We start from the raw sequence: 16,427 nt of genomic DNA, 5'->3' as shown, positions 1-16,427 counted from the left end.
CAGGAGCCGCTCGCTCCCTCCCTCGCTCCCTGGCCGGGGGAAAAGTTTGCTGCTCTTCTTCCTCCTCCTCCTCCTCCTCCTCCTCCTTCTCCCCCCGTACGCGGACCCCGCGGCCCGGCGCGGCGCCCCCGGGCAGGGGCATGGCGAACTGAGCGGCCGGGCCGGGCCGGACGGGGGGCGGCCCCGCCGCACCTGAGCGGCGGCGGCGGCGGCGGCGGCGGCGGCGGCGGCGGGGGGGGGCCTGCACCGCGGTGCCCCGCGGGCCGCCATGCGCGGCGGCGGGGGCGAGCGCTGAGCCCCTCTGGCCTGGCTGCCCCCCGCCGGCTCAGGCCGTAGCCGCCGCGGGGGGGCAGGGCTGGAGGGCGGCGGGGAGCCCCCGGGGAGAGGGGGAAGCGGGGACCTCGCCTGCCTCCGCCCGGCCGAGCGCCATGCCGCGGCGGCTGGCCTGGCTGTGCTGCTGCTGGGCGCTGCTGAGCGGCGCCTGCCGCCCCGCGGAGCCCGCGCTGCCCGCGGAGGGCGGGGAGCCGCCACCCGCCGCCGCCGCCGCCGCCTCGGGCTTCCTCTACCGGCGGCTGAAGTCGCACGAGAAGCGGGAGATGCAGCGGGAGATCCTGTCGGTGCTGGGGCTGCCCCACCGCCCCCGGCCGCTGCCGCGGGAGCCGCCGGCCCCGCCGCCGGGGCGTCTGACGGCGGCGCCGCGCTTCATGCTGGACCTCTACCACGCCCTGGCCGAGGGCGCGGAGGGCAGCGCGGGCGCGGAGCGGAGCGGCCGCCCGCCGCCGCCCGCCCCGCCGCCGCTGCCCAGCTCGCAGGACAGCGCCTTCCTCAACGACGCCGACATGGTCATGAGCTTCGTCAACCTGGGTGAGTGCCGGGGGCGCGCAGCCCGCCCACCCGTCCGGCCCGCCGGCGCCCCTTCCCCGGGAGGGGAGGCGGCTGCTCCCCGGGGAGCGCGGCGGGGCCGGGGGCGGCGGTCCGCGGGGTCTGCCGGCCGGGAGCCACCTTGGGCTGCGCGGGTGTCGGCCAGCGGGGCACCTCCCTTCGGCGAAGGGCAAAACCTCCCGTCCCTCTCGCAAACGGTGGAAGAAGTGTGTCCCGGCACGCAAAACCCGAGGGGGACGAAAGAGAAAAGGGTGGGCTATTATTTTTTTAATGGTCTTTTTGTCCTCGGTATGATGGTGGCGGTCGGAGCCCGTCGTCCGGGGTTAAACCCCGCCGGCTCTGGTTCCTGGGCAGCAGAGCTGGGGCCACGCCGGAGCACAAGTCGCATTCGCTCCGTGCAAGGTCCAGCAGGGCACGGATGCCTTTGGGGCTGGAGCGAAGTGTGTCCCATGCTACTCCGTGGTGTCCCCGTCTCCTTTTTTTTTGTTTGTTTGTTTTTCTTCTGAGGGGTTTTGAGCTAGTGTGATGATGAATATGTGACTCCGCGTAGGATATTCTGGTGATTGAGTCCGGGAATGTGATAAAAATCTGTGTCATGTGGAAATCTTGGACTATGTTCTGTTAGACGTCAACCTGCTCTTCAAACAAATCATGCTGTCAGCGTGTTGCTGATGCAAAGGGCTCCGAGGTGGGCATTTCAGTGGGAAAGCCATTAAGCTTTTTGCTTGAAGGAGCCCTGAATACTAGACTGCAATTATAAGGGAACAGTGTAATTAGATTCAGCCTAATGTGGAGAATGAAAATATTTCAGTTGGCAAATTGCAGTTCCTTTTTTTAGGGAATTCCTGTGAAGCTCAAGTGTCTTAGCCAGTCGGCTGAAAACTGTGTCTTTTCACTAGGGCTTCCAGAGCTGTGCGCCAGAACGACGACACCTGTGAACAGCTTGTCTTGTTTAAAAAAAAAAAATGCGAATAGTTGTGTGTTTCCTCATCTAGAGCAGTGATATGTCACTGCAGCGGGAAATTTGTCTGAGCTCCCAGCACTAGTAGATGAGCTCAACAGCTTTGTACCATGGTGTGTGTGTTTAGAACAAGTTTAGCTCAAGTCCCCAGGGCTGGGTGATTTTTGTACCTGATGAAAGACCCGCAGGGGGTCAGAAGTGCCCCCCTTGCACTGCGAATGTTTCTTGAAGGATTTGTCTACGTTGAAATTGAGGTGACTGCAACTCCCGCAGGCACAGCTGCGCTGTATGGGGTATGCAGCACGTACGGCAGTGCAGAGCCCCGTGGGCTCCGCGAACTGCGTGTATACCTGTCAGCGTCTCAGCCTCCTCGTTCAAAATTAGCTCGAGCGTGTTTAGGTGGTGCTGCCATCTCAGAGCTCTCATGCTTTTGATTGAGACATCCTGAAGCTGTCCGTCAATGAAGCCAGCGTGGTCTGCATCTAGCTTGGACACTGAGCCGTGGGAATACTGTACGGGTTTCGAGTCTGAAGGGCGGCTACTTTTGTGCTCTCTTTTGCTGCGCTTCTCCCCTCCCAGCCTCCACAAACCTCTCTGTCCTTTCAGCACACAGAGCTGCTGCCTTGGGGACTTTCAGGACCTGTACTAGGAGCTGTGAATTTAAGAAGCACAGCGTAGGTTGTAGCTGTCTGTAAGCAATCCCCATAGCGTGTTTTATTTAAAGGATGCGGAGCAAGGTGCTTGCAAGGGGCTGGGCGGTTCCCAGAGGAGCTGATTTTGGGGAGAAATGTGAGCATGTGGTGTTTTAGAAGGTATTTAGCCCCCTGCTTTATAAAGCACCAGGAGAGGAGTATTAGACAGTAGACCTGAAAATATGTGTTTCTTTTGAAAATAAAACACTCGTATGATTCAAATCAGTTCTGATAATTTGGATCTAGACGCTTATGTAACATCAAGGAAAATTACTCATGTAATGTAGTAAAATAGCACGATTGAAATGCTAGTTATGAGTCTCAGGAAGTACGAACTAACTGCAGAAATTTCTCATCGACTTCCAAGTTCCGAGTCATAAACCATAATGTCATTTAACGTGATTGTTTGTTACCAGAGGGTTGGCAAATCGACGGGCTGAGACCAAACAGCTGTTTGGCTGTTTTCTGTAGCTTCTCTGACACAGCAGGGATTTTTGGGGGGTCTTTCACATGTGTATTGACATTTACGTTTCCACTAAACAATAATTTGTGCCAGAAAACTAGAGGAAGCCTAAGGTTATATTGCAATATAGAAACAAAGGTGTGATGGGAGAAAGCCAGCCTGCGATCTATCGAAGGGGCTTATCAGATGTAGTCTAGAAAATGCAGCAAAAGGTGGTGGGATTGCAGCAGAAAGGAGAGACTTCCCGACCCCAAGGACACTGACTATTCCAATGAAGCATACGCCAAGCAACCCTGAAAACCCACAGCTGGAATCTCCTTATAAGCAGGCACTGCCAGAATTATTTTATTTGGGGTTTTCCTCATGTGATCAGACCTATAATAACTTCTGCTTGGTTGCAATCGGCTTCTGAAGAGCTTTGTCCGTGTTCAACCTTAAAGACTTGGCTTTCCATTACTGAAGGGGCAGCTACCAAAGAGATGTTAGGGGCCTTTGCTGTTCTCTCAGGATCAGGAGCGTGTGGTATTGCATGGGTATGCCTGGTGCAGGTTGCCTTGAAGACGCGTGCGGCTGCGTGGGCGTGAAGTCGCTGTGACCTGCCTTCAGGTGCCGATACTGCTTCTGCTGCAGCGCAGAACCAGGCAAACATTTGATGACGCATGTTGTTGTGCTGCAAAGCCATCATCTAGGTCAGCTGCGTGGAGAAGCCCGGCTTTGTCATGAAAGTTTGCAGGTGTTGATATTCTTTTAAAAGTGCATTTAATTTTTCCAGCCCTGTAGCCTGAAAAGAGTCAGTAGCTTGTAGTCACTGCTGATTTTTAAATGTGCAGTGCTCCAGCCCTTCCTGACCAACATACATATTCCTCCGGTCTGGGGATACAGCAGATGTGTTTTCTGTCTGGGGAAGGCTATGTTTCCATATGTGCTCAGGGTACAAGTCCTCCTTGTGGAGGTCTTGCAAAGCTGAGGGACTTTGGTGAGCTCCTGGATTATTCAGGCAGCACAGGCTTGTCCCAGGCTCAAAGGTGATGTCCTGGAAGACAGTTTCTTTTTTTTTTTTAAAAAAAAAGTGAAAAAGGGGGTGCACGGAAGCGTGGAGGTTCTCCAGGCACAGGGAGTTGCTGTCTTACAGGGGCGACAAGAAACATCAGTCTTCAAAGTGTAGAGTCTGGGACTTAATCTTGCCTACCTAGTGATGTCTGCGCTGTAGTATGGACTTGCAAGGTGTGGGTGATGATTCCCAGAGGGGCTGACTATAGGGGAGCTTCGAGTGGCCAGGGTTTCTAGGAGATGCTTAGCACTTTGTTTTATAAAGCACCTGGAGAGCAGTATCAGGGAGTAGAAATAAGTGTTTGTTCCCATTACAAGTAAAAACACACATAAGATATAAACCAGTTCGGATAATTTAGATAATAAATTCCATTTATCAGGTTAGATACCAAAAAATAATTTGACAGAAAATATCATCTGCCCTTGGTAAACCTGGTCCCTATTTTAGGAAGGTGATCCTAAAAGTGTCTATTTCAGGTATTTTCACTAGGATGAGGCACCCAAAAAGTGCCTGTTTCTTTCCATTTCCCACATAGGAAGTCTGGATGTCTCACGCAGATGGAAGCACCTGGGTTTTAGATCTCTCTGTTTGGGATTTATCAGACCAAGCAGGGTATGGAACTTCTGTGCCAAGGGAATGGCTGTACAGCAGGGTTGTGGTGCCAGGGCCAGTGGGTGTCCTCCTGAAACTGTTCAGCTCCTCTTCGGGAGCATCCTTGGTATAAATGTAGCACTGGCATGTCTTGACACTGTGCTGTTGGGAAAATAACATCTATTAACATTTCCTATTTGACTAATGTACCTTCCTCGTGGCACCAGGTAGGGTTATCTCCTCTTTCTCCTCGCAAAACAACCTGGGGTTGATACGGAGATCCTTCTTTGAGGCAGCGATGCTGGACTGACAGACGCAGGCAAGCATCCCTGTATTTTGCTGCCGAGGCTGTTTTAGCAAGGGGCGTATCGAGTTCCTCACAACAAACCCCTTCTCCCACAGTCCAGGGAGAGGAGGAGAGAGCGGTGACCGCTCAAACCGAACTGCAGGCTAGGGCTGGGGGCTGTGGCAGGTCTGAAGTCTCACAGGTCTCCTCTGGCCCATCAGTGCTGATGTGACGGGGAGCTGCTCTCCAGCCCCTGTTTCACCGGCTGATGTCTTCAGAGAGTAGTGTGTGCCATGCGTCGCAGCAGGAACGAGACTCTCAAAGACTTTGCTACTTTAACGGCGGCCAGAATTATTCCATGTATAATGAAAGGTGCTGTGGAGCAATCCTGTGTCAAATGGGGAAGAAGCTTATCTGGTCCTCACCAATGTCTTTCTATCCTGGCGCCCACACTGAGGGAAAAAAGCCATGTGCTTCCCACAAAAAAACCCAAGGAATCCAATGGCAGTCTTTGTGGGTTTCTGCTCTGACCCCAGTCTGGGGCTGTTGACAGCTGGGTAGCCGTGCAGGAAAAGTCTGACCCCATCAAACCCTCCAGGGATAAGGACCGTAAAAAGTGTGCTTTTGGGGTGTGGTGCCTGGTTATCCACAGTATCGTGCCTTTCTGTAGCAGACTAACAGCATGGATTCACTGGATCTCTGTACTTTTGGAGAGAGGGTTTTCCCCTTTGTCACAAGACAGGCAGGTCTCTTGGGAGGACTTCAGGCAAAAGGCTGAGGGGGAACCCAGCTGTTTGCCAGGCAGTCCTGCAGGCAGCCCTGGAGCTCTTCCGCGTGATTTGAGTTGGGACCATGGTGAAAAGCCTCTTTTATCCTTGTATCCCCCAAACCCAGGCAACCCCTGTCTTCCCTGCAAGACTTCAAGTATCTGCTGGGGCAAGGGTGCTCCCTTTCAGTGCGAGGCAGCGGCTCGGAGGTCAGCGTAGGGCTTGCTGTGCAAATGCTCTCTCTCCCCTTGCCTATAAAGCAGCGACTTATGGATGTGATGTCTTCCAAACAGGCTTTTCATCTTTTTGGCAGCCGTCACCTACCAGATTTCCTTCTAGGAATGGTCTTGCACAAATCCATGGCAAGCGCTTAGGCGCAAGCAATATGCCTTCGCTCCGCATGGCTTTTCACGGGAAGCACGCGGTGCTCCAGCATCCCCACCTGCATTTCTAAAGCAGGTGAATTTTTTCATCTGAAGCATTTGATCAGCCAACCTGTCTTTTTCCTGGTATCATGCTTGGTGTCAGGGGATACGAAATTAGGCAACCAAGATGTATCAGGGACGTTGCATGATTGTATTGACGGGACTGTACCATTCATACTGTCATCCCATCTGTTTATACTCTTGGCCACATGTTGTAAAGGTCAGGACATCTACTCGCAGGGAATAACTGGAGTGTGTGATGCTGCGGATCTGGCTGTGCTGCCAGCTGGCTGTGTAAAGCCTCGCGCTCTCGGCATGCGAGCAGCGTCCTCCACGTGTGTCCAGAGCAGGCCAGTATTAGAAATCATGAAGCTGATGACGGGAATGAGTTTACTGACTTCTGCCAAAACTTGTATACCGGGCTTCGATGCCAAGACAGATCCCAAATGTCGGAGAGCAGCCTTACATTTGCTGTTCAACTGATGCAGCTCAGGGTCCTCGTTTATGTCATCTCCTTGAAGTAGCCGTTGCTTGCGAGCCGCCTGCTAGCGCGCAGCTGACTGACGACACGATTAAAGAAAAGGGAAGTGGTCCGCCATGGTCCTTCGATTGCTCTCTGCCTGATGTTGCTTTTTAGAAGTCCTCGGCTCCTCCGGGCTGTGAATTCGAGGGACTACTGCCATCCTTCCGCCATTGGCCAGGAGCCCCGGAAGATGCGTGGCTCCCGGAGAAGCTGCTGTTCAAAACATGCACTGTTGAAATGAGCGGAGGGTCGCGTTTGTGTTAGCAGTTTATCCAGGTCTAAGAGTCATCTGGACTAAGCTGCTGGAACCAGACCGCGTGGCATTAGCAGGACTGTTCTCTGTCTTGTGAAAGCTTTTTCAGAGCTTGAAAATTTACACTGTCTTAAATTTGGGTAAGACGTGGAAGTCTTACTTACAACAACAAGAAGTGATTGTAATTGGAAAAAGTTAGTATTGCCAAAACAGTCTTGATTGATGAGAGCTAAATTTTTATGTGTGTAAATAACTAGAAAGTTGCGTTTTGAAATACAAACCCAGGCGTGGGGTTTGTTTGTTTGTTTTTTGTAAATATAAAAGCAGCGCTTCCTAGTTCTTCTCCTCAAACAAAGTTCAAACCAAACCGTTTCTTATTAAAGAAGTTTTCTTCTGGCAGTTTTCTTCCAGCTGAACATGGCTTCATCAGAAAATCCCTTGGGCAGCTCTGTCACATACGTCTTGTGCTGAGCTCTGGCAGGGACTTCTTGCTTCAGCCTTGCGCCTCTGCCGAGGAGCTGCGCGTCCTCGCCGGGCCTAGCCCGGCACATCGTGGCAGTGATGCTCTCTCTCATAGTTTTAAATATAAACTTCTAAGTGGTGTTTGTGATTTAGGAGGAAGGAAGGTGGTGTTTAGACTTTCCATGGCACGGAGGCATGATTCTTTTTAAGTCATCTTGCATCATTGCTAATTTGTGGGGGGGTTAGAGGAAGGTATGAGTTACTTGGGACATAAACAGTCCCATTGTGTGTTCCAGCTGTATCCCAGCAGACGCACGGTAATGCTAAGTACAGTCCACCTACTAATCATTGAGCACTTCCGTTTGACCATTTCTATAGCAATGTGAAACGGAGAGCAAACGGTATCGCCTGAATGGAAAAAGGGCTCATGGTTGGGAGATTCCCATTTGTTTTAGCAGGCATCAGACTCCAGAGCGTGGGAGACCGAGGTGAAGAACCAGAAAGTCTTCCTCCGGGTGCCTGATTCTTGGAGGGTGGTGTTGGGTCACACCTACATTCCATGTTTGATGGGGCAATGGTTTTAAACTGAAAGAGGGTAGATTTAGATTGGATATAGGGAGGACATTTTTTTACGCTGAGGGTGGTAAGACACTGGAACAGGTTGCCCAGGGAAGCTGTGGATCGTTGGAAGTGCTCAAAGTCAGGCTGGATGGTGCTTTGAGCAACCTAATCGAGTGAAAGGTGTCCTGGCCCAGGGCAGGGATGTTGGACTGGGTGGTCTTTGAAGGTCCCTTCCAGCCCAAGCCATCTGTGATTCTAAGTGTGGAGAGGGTGTTTGGGCCTGGGATACTCCGACTGTGATACGCCAAGGGTGAGGCACCGTGCATGAGAACTGGTCAGTGGGTTGTTTCTTTCCGCGTTTTTTCCAGTCGTGGCTGGCAGAGGAGGAGTGGTGCCTCCTGCGTGGCTGCAGTGCTTGCAGCAGGGGTGGCCGGTGCCAGCACCCCAAAGAGGTGCCCGCTCCCCGGGCAGCCCTGTGGCCCCATGCTTCGCACCTGGGACGGGTTCCCGAGGCAGTGGCTTTGGGAAGGGCACGGGGCTGCAGCTGCTGCAGGGCTGTTGTAGGAGAAAAAAGCTTAATTAAAGAAACTGAGCCCCTGTGGGACTGCAGGGGTGTTTAATACATCGTACTAGACTTTGATTCATAAAACCTGCTATGGATTGGGGCTGGTATTTCCTGAACTTTCAGTTACTTAGGCTCCCAGGCTAAGAAACAGCCTTGTAGGGTTGGGTGGATTTTTGGGGTGGGTTTTTTTGTTTGTTTGGTCTTGGGTTGTTTTTTTTTGTTTGGTGATGGCAGGAGATATTTTTTGTTTTGTTTGTTAAGGGCATAAAGATTTTGACAGCGCTGCCTGCAGCTCTTTTTATTTTACGTTGCAGTGTTCATCATAGCACAATGACAGAATTGAATCAGTGGTAGCAACAGTGGGAATTTTTGGCAAAAAAGGATAATGTAGACAGAGCCGAAGTGTTCTGCTAAGTAAAACAGTAGCTGTATTTTCAGAGAGCTAGACATGACTGTTTTGATCCAATGTGGTGTTAATCACAAGAATACATAACTGCTTTCCTATGAACTTTCCCCTTAAAAATATCCAATGATATCACCTGATGTTTTGCACGAACGCTCAGTATAACCAGAATTTAGAACAGCTGGCTCCATATAAACTTGGAATATTCATTGGTCAAATTTTAGTGTATAAATAAAAACATTTTGAAAATGAAAACAGAAGCACAGTATTTGAAATATACTCAGCGTGCAGATGTACTTCATGGCTTGAATAGCTTTACAAATTAATCAAGACAGTGTTAACACTTGTTCCGAAGAAGTCAAATTTCCCGATAATAAATGAGAAAGTGTTTTTCAAACAGTATTCCAAAGATGTGTTATTCCATGTACTTTAATGCTTGTTTGCAGTATGAAAGATGTATGAATCGGCTGTTTGAAGCCCCCTTGTAAATAAGACGTATTTCATCAAACCAAAATCTTTCTGGTGGCAAATGGAGAGCCACAATTTCTTTTATCAAGTGCAGGCTGTAAAATATGCGGTATTTAAAGCATGCACACAAGTGGTCGTGGTGAGGTGTACTACTGTATGCAGGCGCAGATGCAGTATTCTTATCTTGTCATTTACTGCATTGCGTTCGCGTGGCTCATACGGTCAAGGTATTAGACACTCTGTTTGTACAAGGGCTAAGGGGTGACATAATGTCTATTGAAGCACAGGCATTTAGCTGCACACCAGGCAACAAGGAGCATTTAAAAAATGAGAACAGATTAGAGCTTGTGGGTAGGTTGTGACAGTCGCACCCGTAAGCCAAGAGGTGTTGGAGGGAGGAAGGGGTCTGTAGTTTTGATGTGAAACAGAGGTGCCTTCTTGCGTCCTTGTGTCCCTGGGCTTTCCAGACCATTTGAGAGAGAAATCCGGGAGAGCAAAGCTGTAAGCAATCAATCCCGGTCCTCCTACAAGGAATAAAATTGTCCAAATGAGTTGGAAAAAATGTTGAACGGTAACAAGCACGGACAAGACACAAAAGACTTGTCTGCCTCTGGCTTTGTAAACTCTGTAATAAAAGTTGTTTGGACATGAATACTAACTGCATCCTAACTTCCGTATTTTTCAAACCGCATTAAAAGTATCTGGAATAAGGCTCTGTATCAGGGAACAAAGAAGCGGTCGGAGCTTTAATTCCTCGTGTTGCAGAGGGGCCGAATCCAGATGAGCAGAGGTCGAAGCAGCAGTCTTCGATAGCCACGTGCTCTACAGGAAAAAGGGAGGAAGCGTTTTCTCTGTCGCTTACCGTGGGTTTCCCATTCATGGTTCTTCTTATGCCCACACTGGTGGTGTGGTCCAGCTCAGCCATGACAAACACACTTCTTGGTGCGGGAAGAGGCCTTACAAGCTCTTAATATACCTATGTCTTCATCGTGATGCCAAGCCCAGTTCCTCAACACATTTACGTGCAAGCAGTGAGAGGCTTCTCTGTGAGCCTGGTCCTGACCTTTCTTGCCTTATCAGGGTCAGACGCGGGGTCCCGCTCTGCAGAGGGGTTGCGTGCAGGTGCCGTCGTGCACCCAGTCCTTGCTGGCCTGTGGAGCATTAGGGATCAAAACTGTCTCGCACGTCTCTCTAGTGTTCAGCAAGGGATGCTGAGCAGAGACATACAAAGCCAGGCTTTTAAAATATCAAAAGAAGTAGAAAATCCTGAATCCCAGTTATATATATAAGTGAGAGAAGATGTGCCCTTATTTTTAAGTATCAACTTTATGATGAACTGATGGGATCAATTTGGTAGTGGTCCTGGTTATTAAATCTGCCTTTCTCACTGCAGTGCGCATCTAGGCTGTGCATGATTTTGGTGCAAAATAGTAGGAGCATAGTTCTAAAATTTAAGCCTGGTATGAAATTGGTATTTGAATATCTACACGAAGATTTGATCAGTGAGTACAGAATCCAGGTGCTCGACTGAAATGACGAAGCTTGGAGAAGAAACCCGTCATTTTAGAAAGGCAGCAGTCTCTCTTGCCCACAAACCATCATCCTGAGACCGCATTTCAAGCATGCAGACCCTTTTGCTTAATTATTGTAACATCAAAGGTCTTTGACATGAAAGGGACCAAGCAGTGGCTATGCAAGATAATGACTTGTTTATAAAAATAATTTAAACAGCATATGAAAAGGATAAACATGCATGTCCTGCCAAAATCACTGTATGTTCTGCAGGCTTTGGTGATTGTGAATCTCTTGGCTTGCCCTTTCAATTTCTTTTTTTTTTTTTTAACCCACAAAGAAGAAAAGGCAGAGGGGGAAGGGAGTGAAGAAAAAAGGGAGATGTAAAAAAAAGTTCTCATATTTAAGGAAGTTCCAACTTACGATGCTATGGAAGATAGCTGGAGACAAAATACATTTGTTTAACACACTACAAGAGAGATTTTCACTTTGAGATGTCTGTGTCTTGTCTCTTGCGTGTGATAGTTTTTACACTTTAATGATTGTAGCAGCCATCCTGTCCAAAAATATTCCATTCTGCAGGACGTGTAATGCTCATTACTTGCTAGACAACGTAAGGATAGTGCTCTGTCTCTTATCCGGCACCTCAAAACACCTCAAAGTGTTGAAGTCTCACAGCATGCTCTGACGAACGTAAATTGCTACTGTACTCATTTTCCAAATGGCTAAGCTGAGGCTCGGAGGGCACGACTGGATGGGGGCTGTGTTGAGGTCCTTGAAATTCTTGCTTCCACTCCTGCGATTTAACCGTGAAACCGCACGCTGTGTTATGTCCTGGCAGGTGCCCGGGTGGCTTGTGGAGTCGGTGGAACGGTAGGGTCTTATTCGGTGAAACCCGTCCTTCTTCAGGTTGCAGCATCGGTCAGCTGGAGACCACAAGCTCTCACTTGACTTAGGCTGTAGTCCTTCCCGCTTGTGAAACTGGCTCTATTGGTGCTGCACAATCTGTGCCTTCTGCAACCACGCTCCGTTAGGGACACGGCTCCTCAGATGTGCTTGTAGACAGTTCAACAGTGGTAACACCTCCCATCTCCGTGGGCGCTACCTGAACATGAATATTCACCAGACATCCATTTGTATGTGCTATTACTATAAGTGATGGCTTTTGCAAGACAGCAGCTCTTCCTTTTGGGTCTCTGACCGAACGGTGTAGGAGACACCTGGGTGCAGTGGGTGGTAGCATGAGCGGGTGGGCAGGTTCTGGTTTTATGCATGTGTTGAAGTGCAGCTCTCGTACATGGGCATAAGCTGGCATCCATGAGGAGCTGAATAGGAAAAATGAAAGCGGTCACAGGCTAGCATGTTTTTCACTTGAAACTTTTGGAGAGCCTAGTAAAGGGTTGGTTGACTTTTGGTAACCTCCATGGTAATGGTAATGTCCATGCTGCAGGGTGGTAATGTCTTTTGGTGGTGTCCGTGCTGCAGGGAAGCTAACAGCAGATGTTCTTCTGAGTTAAGTTAACTGATAGGTTTGTTGAGAAACTCTGAATAAAAATACAGTGTAACGGCTGGAGTCAGTATAATGACTCCTTTATGTTTCAGGAGCTATTGGGATTGGGTCTGCCTGATACTTTTGCTATCACTAGTCTCAGTAAAAAAAATTTTATGGGGTCCCAAAACAGTCTGTTGCTTCTGGCAGCCACAGAGCTGGCAGCTTGGACTCACTGAGGCTTGAAGAGATAGTTCATTAATTCATGGCACTTTCCAGAATAAACATGGCAAACCTCCTCTGAAATAACAGACGGTAAATCCTCCTTGTCACTCAAGACTGCACATTTGTCTTCAGAAAGGGGCTGTGAAAGAAGCTGTCCATCTCCTAATGAATGAGAAAATAAATAGAAGATGAATTGTGCATTGTGTCATACTTGACATGGCAAAGCTTCGGGGTGGAATAACAACAAACCTTTCCTCCCGTTTTATCCCTGCTAAATGTGGACCTAAACCAAGCAATGCCCACCGGGCAGACTATCGGACGGCGTAAACTATCATAGCTCTCCGGCAGGGATCCCTGGTGGGAACGATGGCCTTTTACTCCTGATTTGAGTCTTTTTGGGAAGGTAGATTTCAGCACCTCTCGGCTTCGGGTCTTCGGGGAGGGCACCTTCTGGTTTCTCTGTGCTGCGAGACTCGTGAAGGCTGCTACAAGCTGGGGTTGCTGGGAGCATGCAGATGTTTTGTGCAGCTTGTTATTTTCTATGTTGGAGGTTATGAGTCAGATTACTGTTACCAAAATGTTTATGTGAAATCATTTCTGAGTCATATATTTGCATCATATACAACCTGTCTGACAATCAAAACATTCAGTGCTCAGCTAATGATTATACTAAGTTTTCCAACACTCTGCTCCAACATAACATAATTACACGGCAAAGTGCAATACATTACTTTGACAGGGTTCTTCATGCGTCTTGTGATGTCAGAACGTCATCGTTGCTATTATTTGAAATTATCAGAGAAATATGGACTTTGTTGCATGAAACAAAGTTAAAAATAGTGAGAAGCAGTCCCTCAGAAACGCAGCGCCCTGCAAATGTTCCTGGAAATGGGCTTTTTTGGTCCCCAGGAAAACATGTATTTCAAGAAGTGGCACAGTGCTTTTAACCTTGTCCTGTCCAGAGAGGTGCCTGATCAGGGTTCACTGGTGAATTAACAGACAGTTGTGGATATTTGCATGGAGAAATTGTTTGAATACTGGGATCCGGTAGCTGCCCAGGAGGCTGGCTGGTAGTTTCTGTATTATATGGTTTATAAGGTGGAACCGGAGTACTTTTAGCAGCGTGGAAGACATAAACAGTCTCTAAATGACAACTTAATGCATGCTGTCTTTATCTGTTGTGTGAGTTCTAGCACAAATAGGGGTCACTTTACAAAAATATTGTGAATAATTAGGGCAAACTTTTAAAATTATATTTACCTTCAGGTGTGTGAGAACTAAGGCAGGAGTGTTTGCTGCCATGTCCCGGTGAAATCAGTAACTCCTCTTTAATTGTTTATTCTGAAAGGGGGTAGGGGAAAAACAAAGCACTCCCCAGCTCTGTGCTAAGGAAACGGTCAAGGAGATGCAAAGTACATAGGGGCATAGGGCTGCTCTTCTGTTTTTAAAATAACTGTCTGTGACAAAGCATATTGATATTGACATGGAAAACGATTTTAGGGCTGACTTGTCTGAATTTGGTTTACAGTCTTTTGGAATTGGCTTTGAGAGCTTGGTTACAAGTGTGAAGGGCACTGGCAGGTCCCTTTAAGTATAAAATATCATTGCATTTCATCGCTCTTACTGAACTGGCAGAGTGCAAAGCGCAGGATGGATTATGATGACATTCTTTATGTTCCTAGTGAAAAATGTATGGACAATACGGTAGTGGACTTTCCTGGCTACAAGCGTCTGAACCGTGCTTAGTAATTAGGGAGCCCACGTTTGGAGCAATAAAAACCATCCCCATGCAGTATTAGCGAGCATCATCTTTGCTTATGCACTCTCCTTGGCCAGCGTCAGTGGCAAATACATAATTGGACTATGAGGACCAATATATTGTGAAGTGTAGTGGAAAATGCCAAAAAAAATTTCAGTTGGATGACGTCCATTTGTCCTGTGCTAATTTCTAGCCCTGTAAACAAACACAGCTGCCGAGTGTAGAATCAGTGCTCAGAGTGGTTAAAAACAGTGATGCATTGCTAGTGAGATCACAGCAGAAAAAATATGTAACATATGAGGCTGCAGTAAGGATCAAGACTATCCTCAGCTCTGATTAATTGTTTCTGTTTATATATTTTCATCTATTTATGATGCTGTGGGGTAACTGGAATGTAAAGATGGCTTTTTAATTGCCAGACCATTCAGCTGAGACAGTCAGAGTATTAAGTATTGATGAGCCAGTTGCCATGAACTTTTGCAAAAGGGTCTGAATCAGTAACCAAAGGCTTAATGAATGTATATGCACATATTTCATGTTTCTCTTTTTCATACCGTTATGTCATCGGTTTGGTCATCTGGGCTTTGTTGTTATTTGTTTATATATATGAAGGATCCGTGCAGGTAGGTTTGCCTGTCATTTTATCTTTATTAAAATGTCTTTAGCAGTACTGCAATACTTAACATGGGATATGAGGCTGCAAACATTAGAAACCTCGGGGCCAAGCCTGCTAGGTCATTGGCAAAGCAGCAGCACTTACACTGTAATTTGTCTTGTGGCCCAGTTATATATTTTGACATCCCCGAGCTGACTAATTGCTCTGGGGAAAAAAAGAAGTAAAGAACGGTCTGGGTTACTGTAGTAGGAAGGACAGTTTCCAACCTCCTCTGTCCATCGCATCAATTATTCAGTGACTGCTGCATGGTCATCCCTAGATCTAGCAGAGTAGGGCTGCTATAATGCAATTAAGTAACGCGCTTGATGTCGTATTGTGCATCACCTATCCTAACTGAGCATTGAGGAGATTTCTTTTTGCTCCTTGGCTTTGAGAAAAGAGAAGGCTAAAGGAGCTAGATAGTTCAGGTGGAAAGTAGTGGAGAGTGGATGACATGGAATATACATCACCAAGTATGATTCATCGTTGGAGGAGTTGTTGTTAGGGAATCCTCCAGTGCAACACACTGGTACGTACATTGCTGAGACAGAAGTTCTGGCTCCTCTGCAGTTTGCTTTGGGCTCTGCAGTTTGCAAGGCAGGTCTCCATGAGCTCCTGGCTCTCCACCGCTCATCCTGTCCCAGAGGCTTTGACAAGCTTCCTAGAAGCCCCAAGAGTGGCAGGTTATATCCTTCTGGAAATCTACATCTGCTTTGTAATATTAAAATCTTCTGCGTGATAGACTTTTTCTTTTGAACAGCTCCGGTTTGAAAGTTTTGGACATTTCATAGCCATTTGGGGCGCTCCACGCTCTCCTGTGGCACGTGGTGATGCCACCATCTTCAGAAGCCTCTTGGGGCTTTTGAAATAATTGGGCATCCGCATTGCTGTGTACTGGACTGTGCTATCATGAATTTTGTCATGTCTGCAGAACGTGATCAGGGCCCATCAGCGGCCCCGGTTCTCAAAACTCTCCTTGCCGCTACCCCTACTCAACTATATGCTGGCATGGAGAGTTTAATTCTCCAACTGTCAGTCTGGCACTTTCCATAAACACTAAATTGACTCAGAGTGGCTAGGTCTAGTGCTATAAAACATACTGTTCAGGTCTTATTGCCAAGAAAAAAAAAATTACCTGTAAATAGCAGACTTACAGCATAGGGGCTTATTTCTGTGCTTATGCTTTTTACATTTCCATTTTTGCACCAGCTTGGCAAGAAGTTAACTTAAATGTCAAAACTATTTTTCTGTAAATATATGCATTATTGAATCTCTTACTCATAAAGCAAATACTACTTTAAACCCACACAAAACAGCTGAAGCTATATATATTTTCTCACTACTGAATTTGGCTTTTAATAACTTAGAGTGGACTGTCCAAAATAAAGTTAGGAATCAAGGGCACTTTATTTTCCAGCAGCAACATATGTATTC

The 16,427-nt window shown here is 47.9% G+C and overlaps 1 protein-coding gene across 1 annotated transcript in view; it reads left to right on the top strand.

Moving 5' to 3' along the window:
- The first annotated feature begins 262 nt into the window (after window positions 1-262).
- The window catches only part of BMP6 (bone morphogenetic protein 6), a 96,050-nt gene continuing 79,885 nt past the window's right edge, over window positions 263-16,427 (top strand). Inside the window, exon 1 of the mRNA XM_075493872.1 lies at window positions 263-864. Coding sequence (XP_075349987.1) covers window positions 429-864 — 436 coding nt within the window. The 5' untranslated portion in view covers window positions 263-428. The remainder of the gene's footprint in view (window positions 865-16,427) is intronic.

Source organism: Mycteria americana, chromosome 2, assembly GCF_035582795.1.
Source record: "Mycteria americana isolate JAX WOST 10 ecotype Jacksonville Zoo and Gardens chromosome 2, USCA_MyAme_1.0, whole genome shotgun sequence".
In the NCBI taxonomy this organism is placed as follows: domain Eukaryota; kingdom Metazoa; phylum Chordata; class Aves; order Ciconiiformes; family Ciconiidae; genus Mycteria; species Mycteria americana.
The sequence above is the reverse complement of the archived record's forward strand: the minus strand, read 5'-3'. Positions and strand labels throughout refer to the sequence as shown.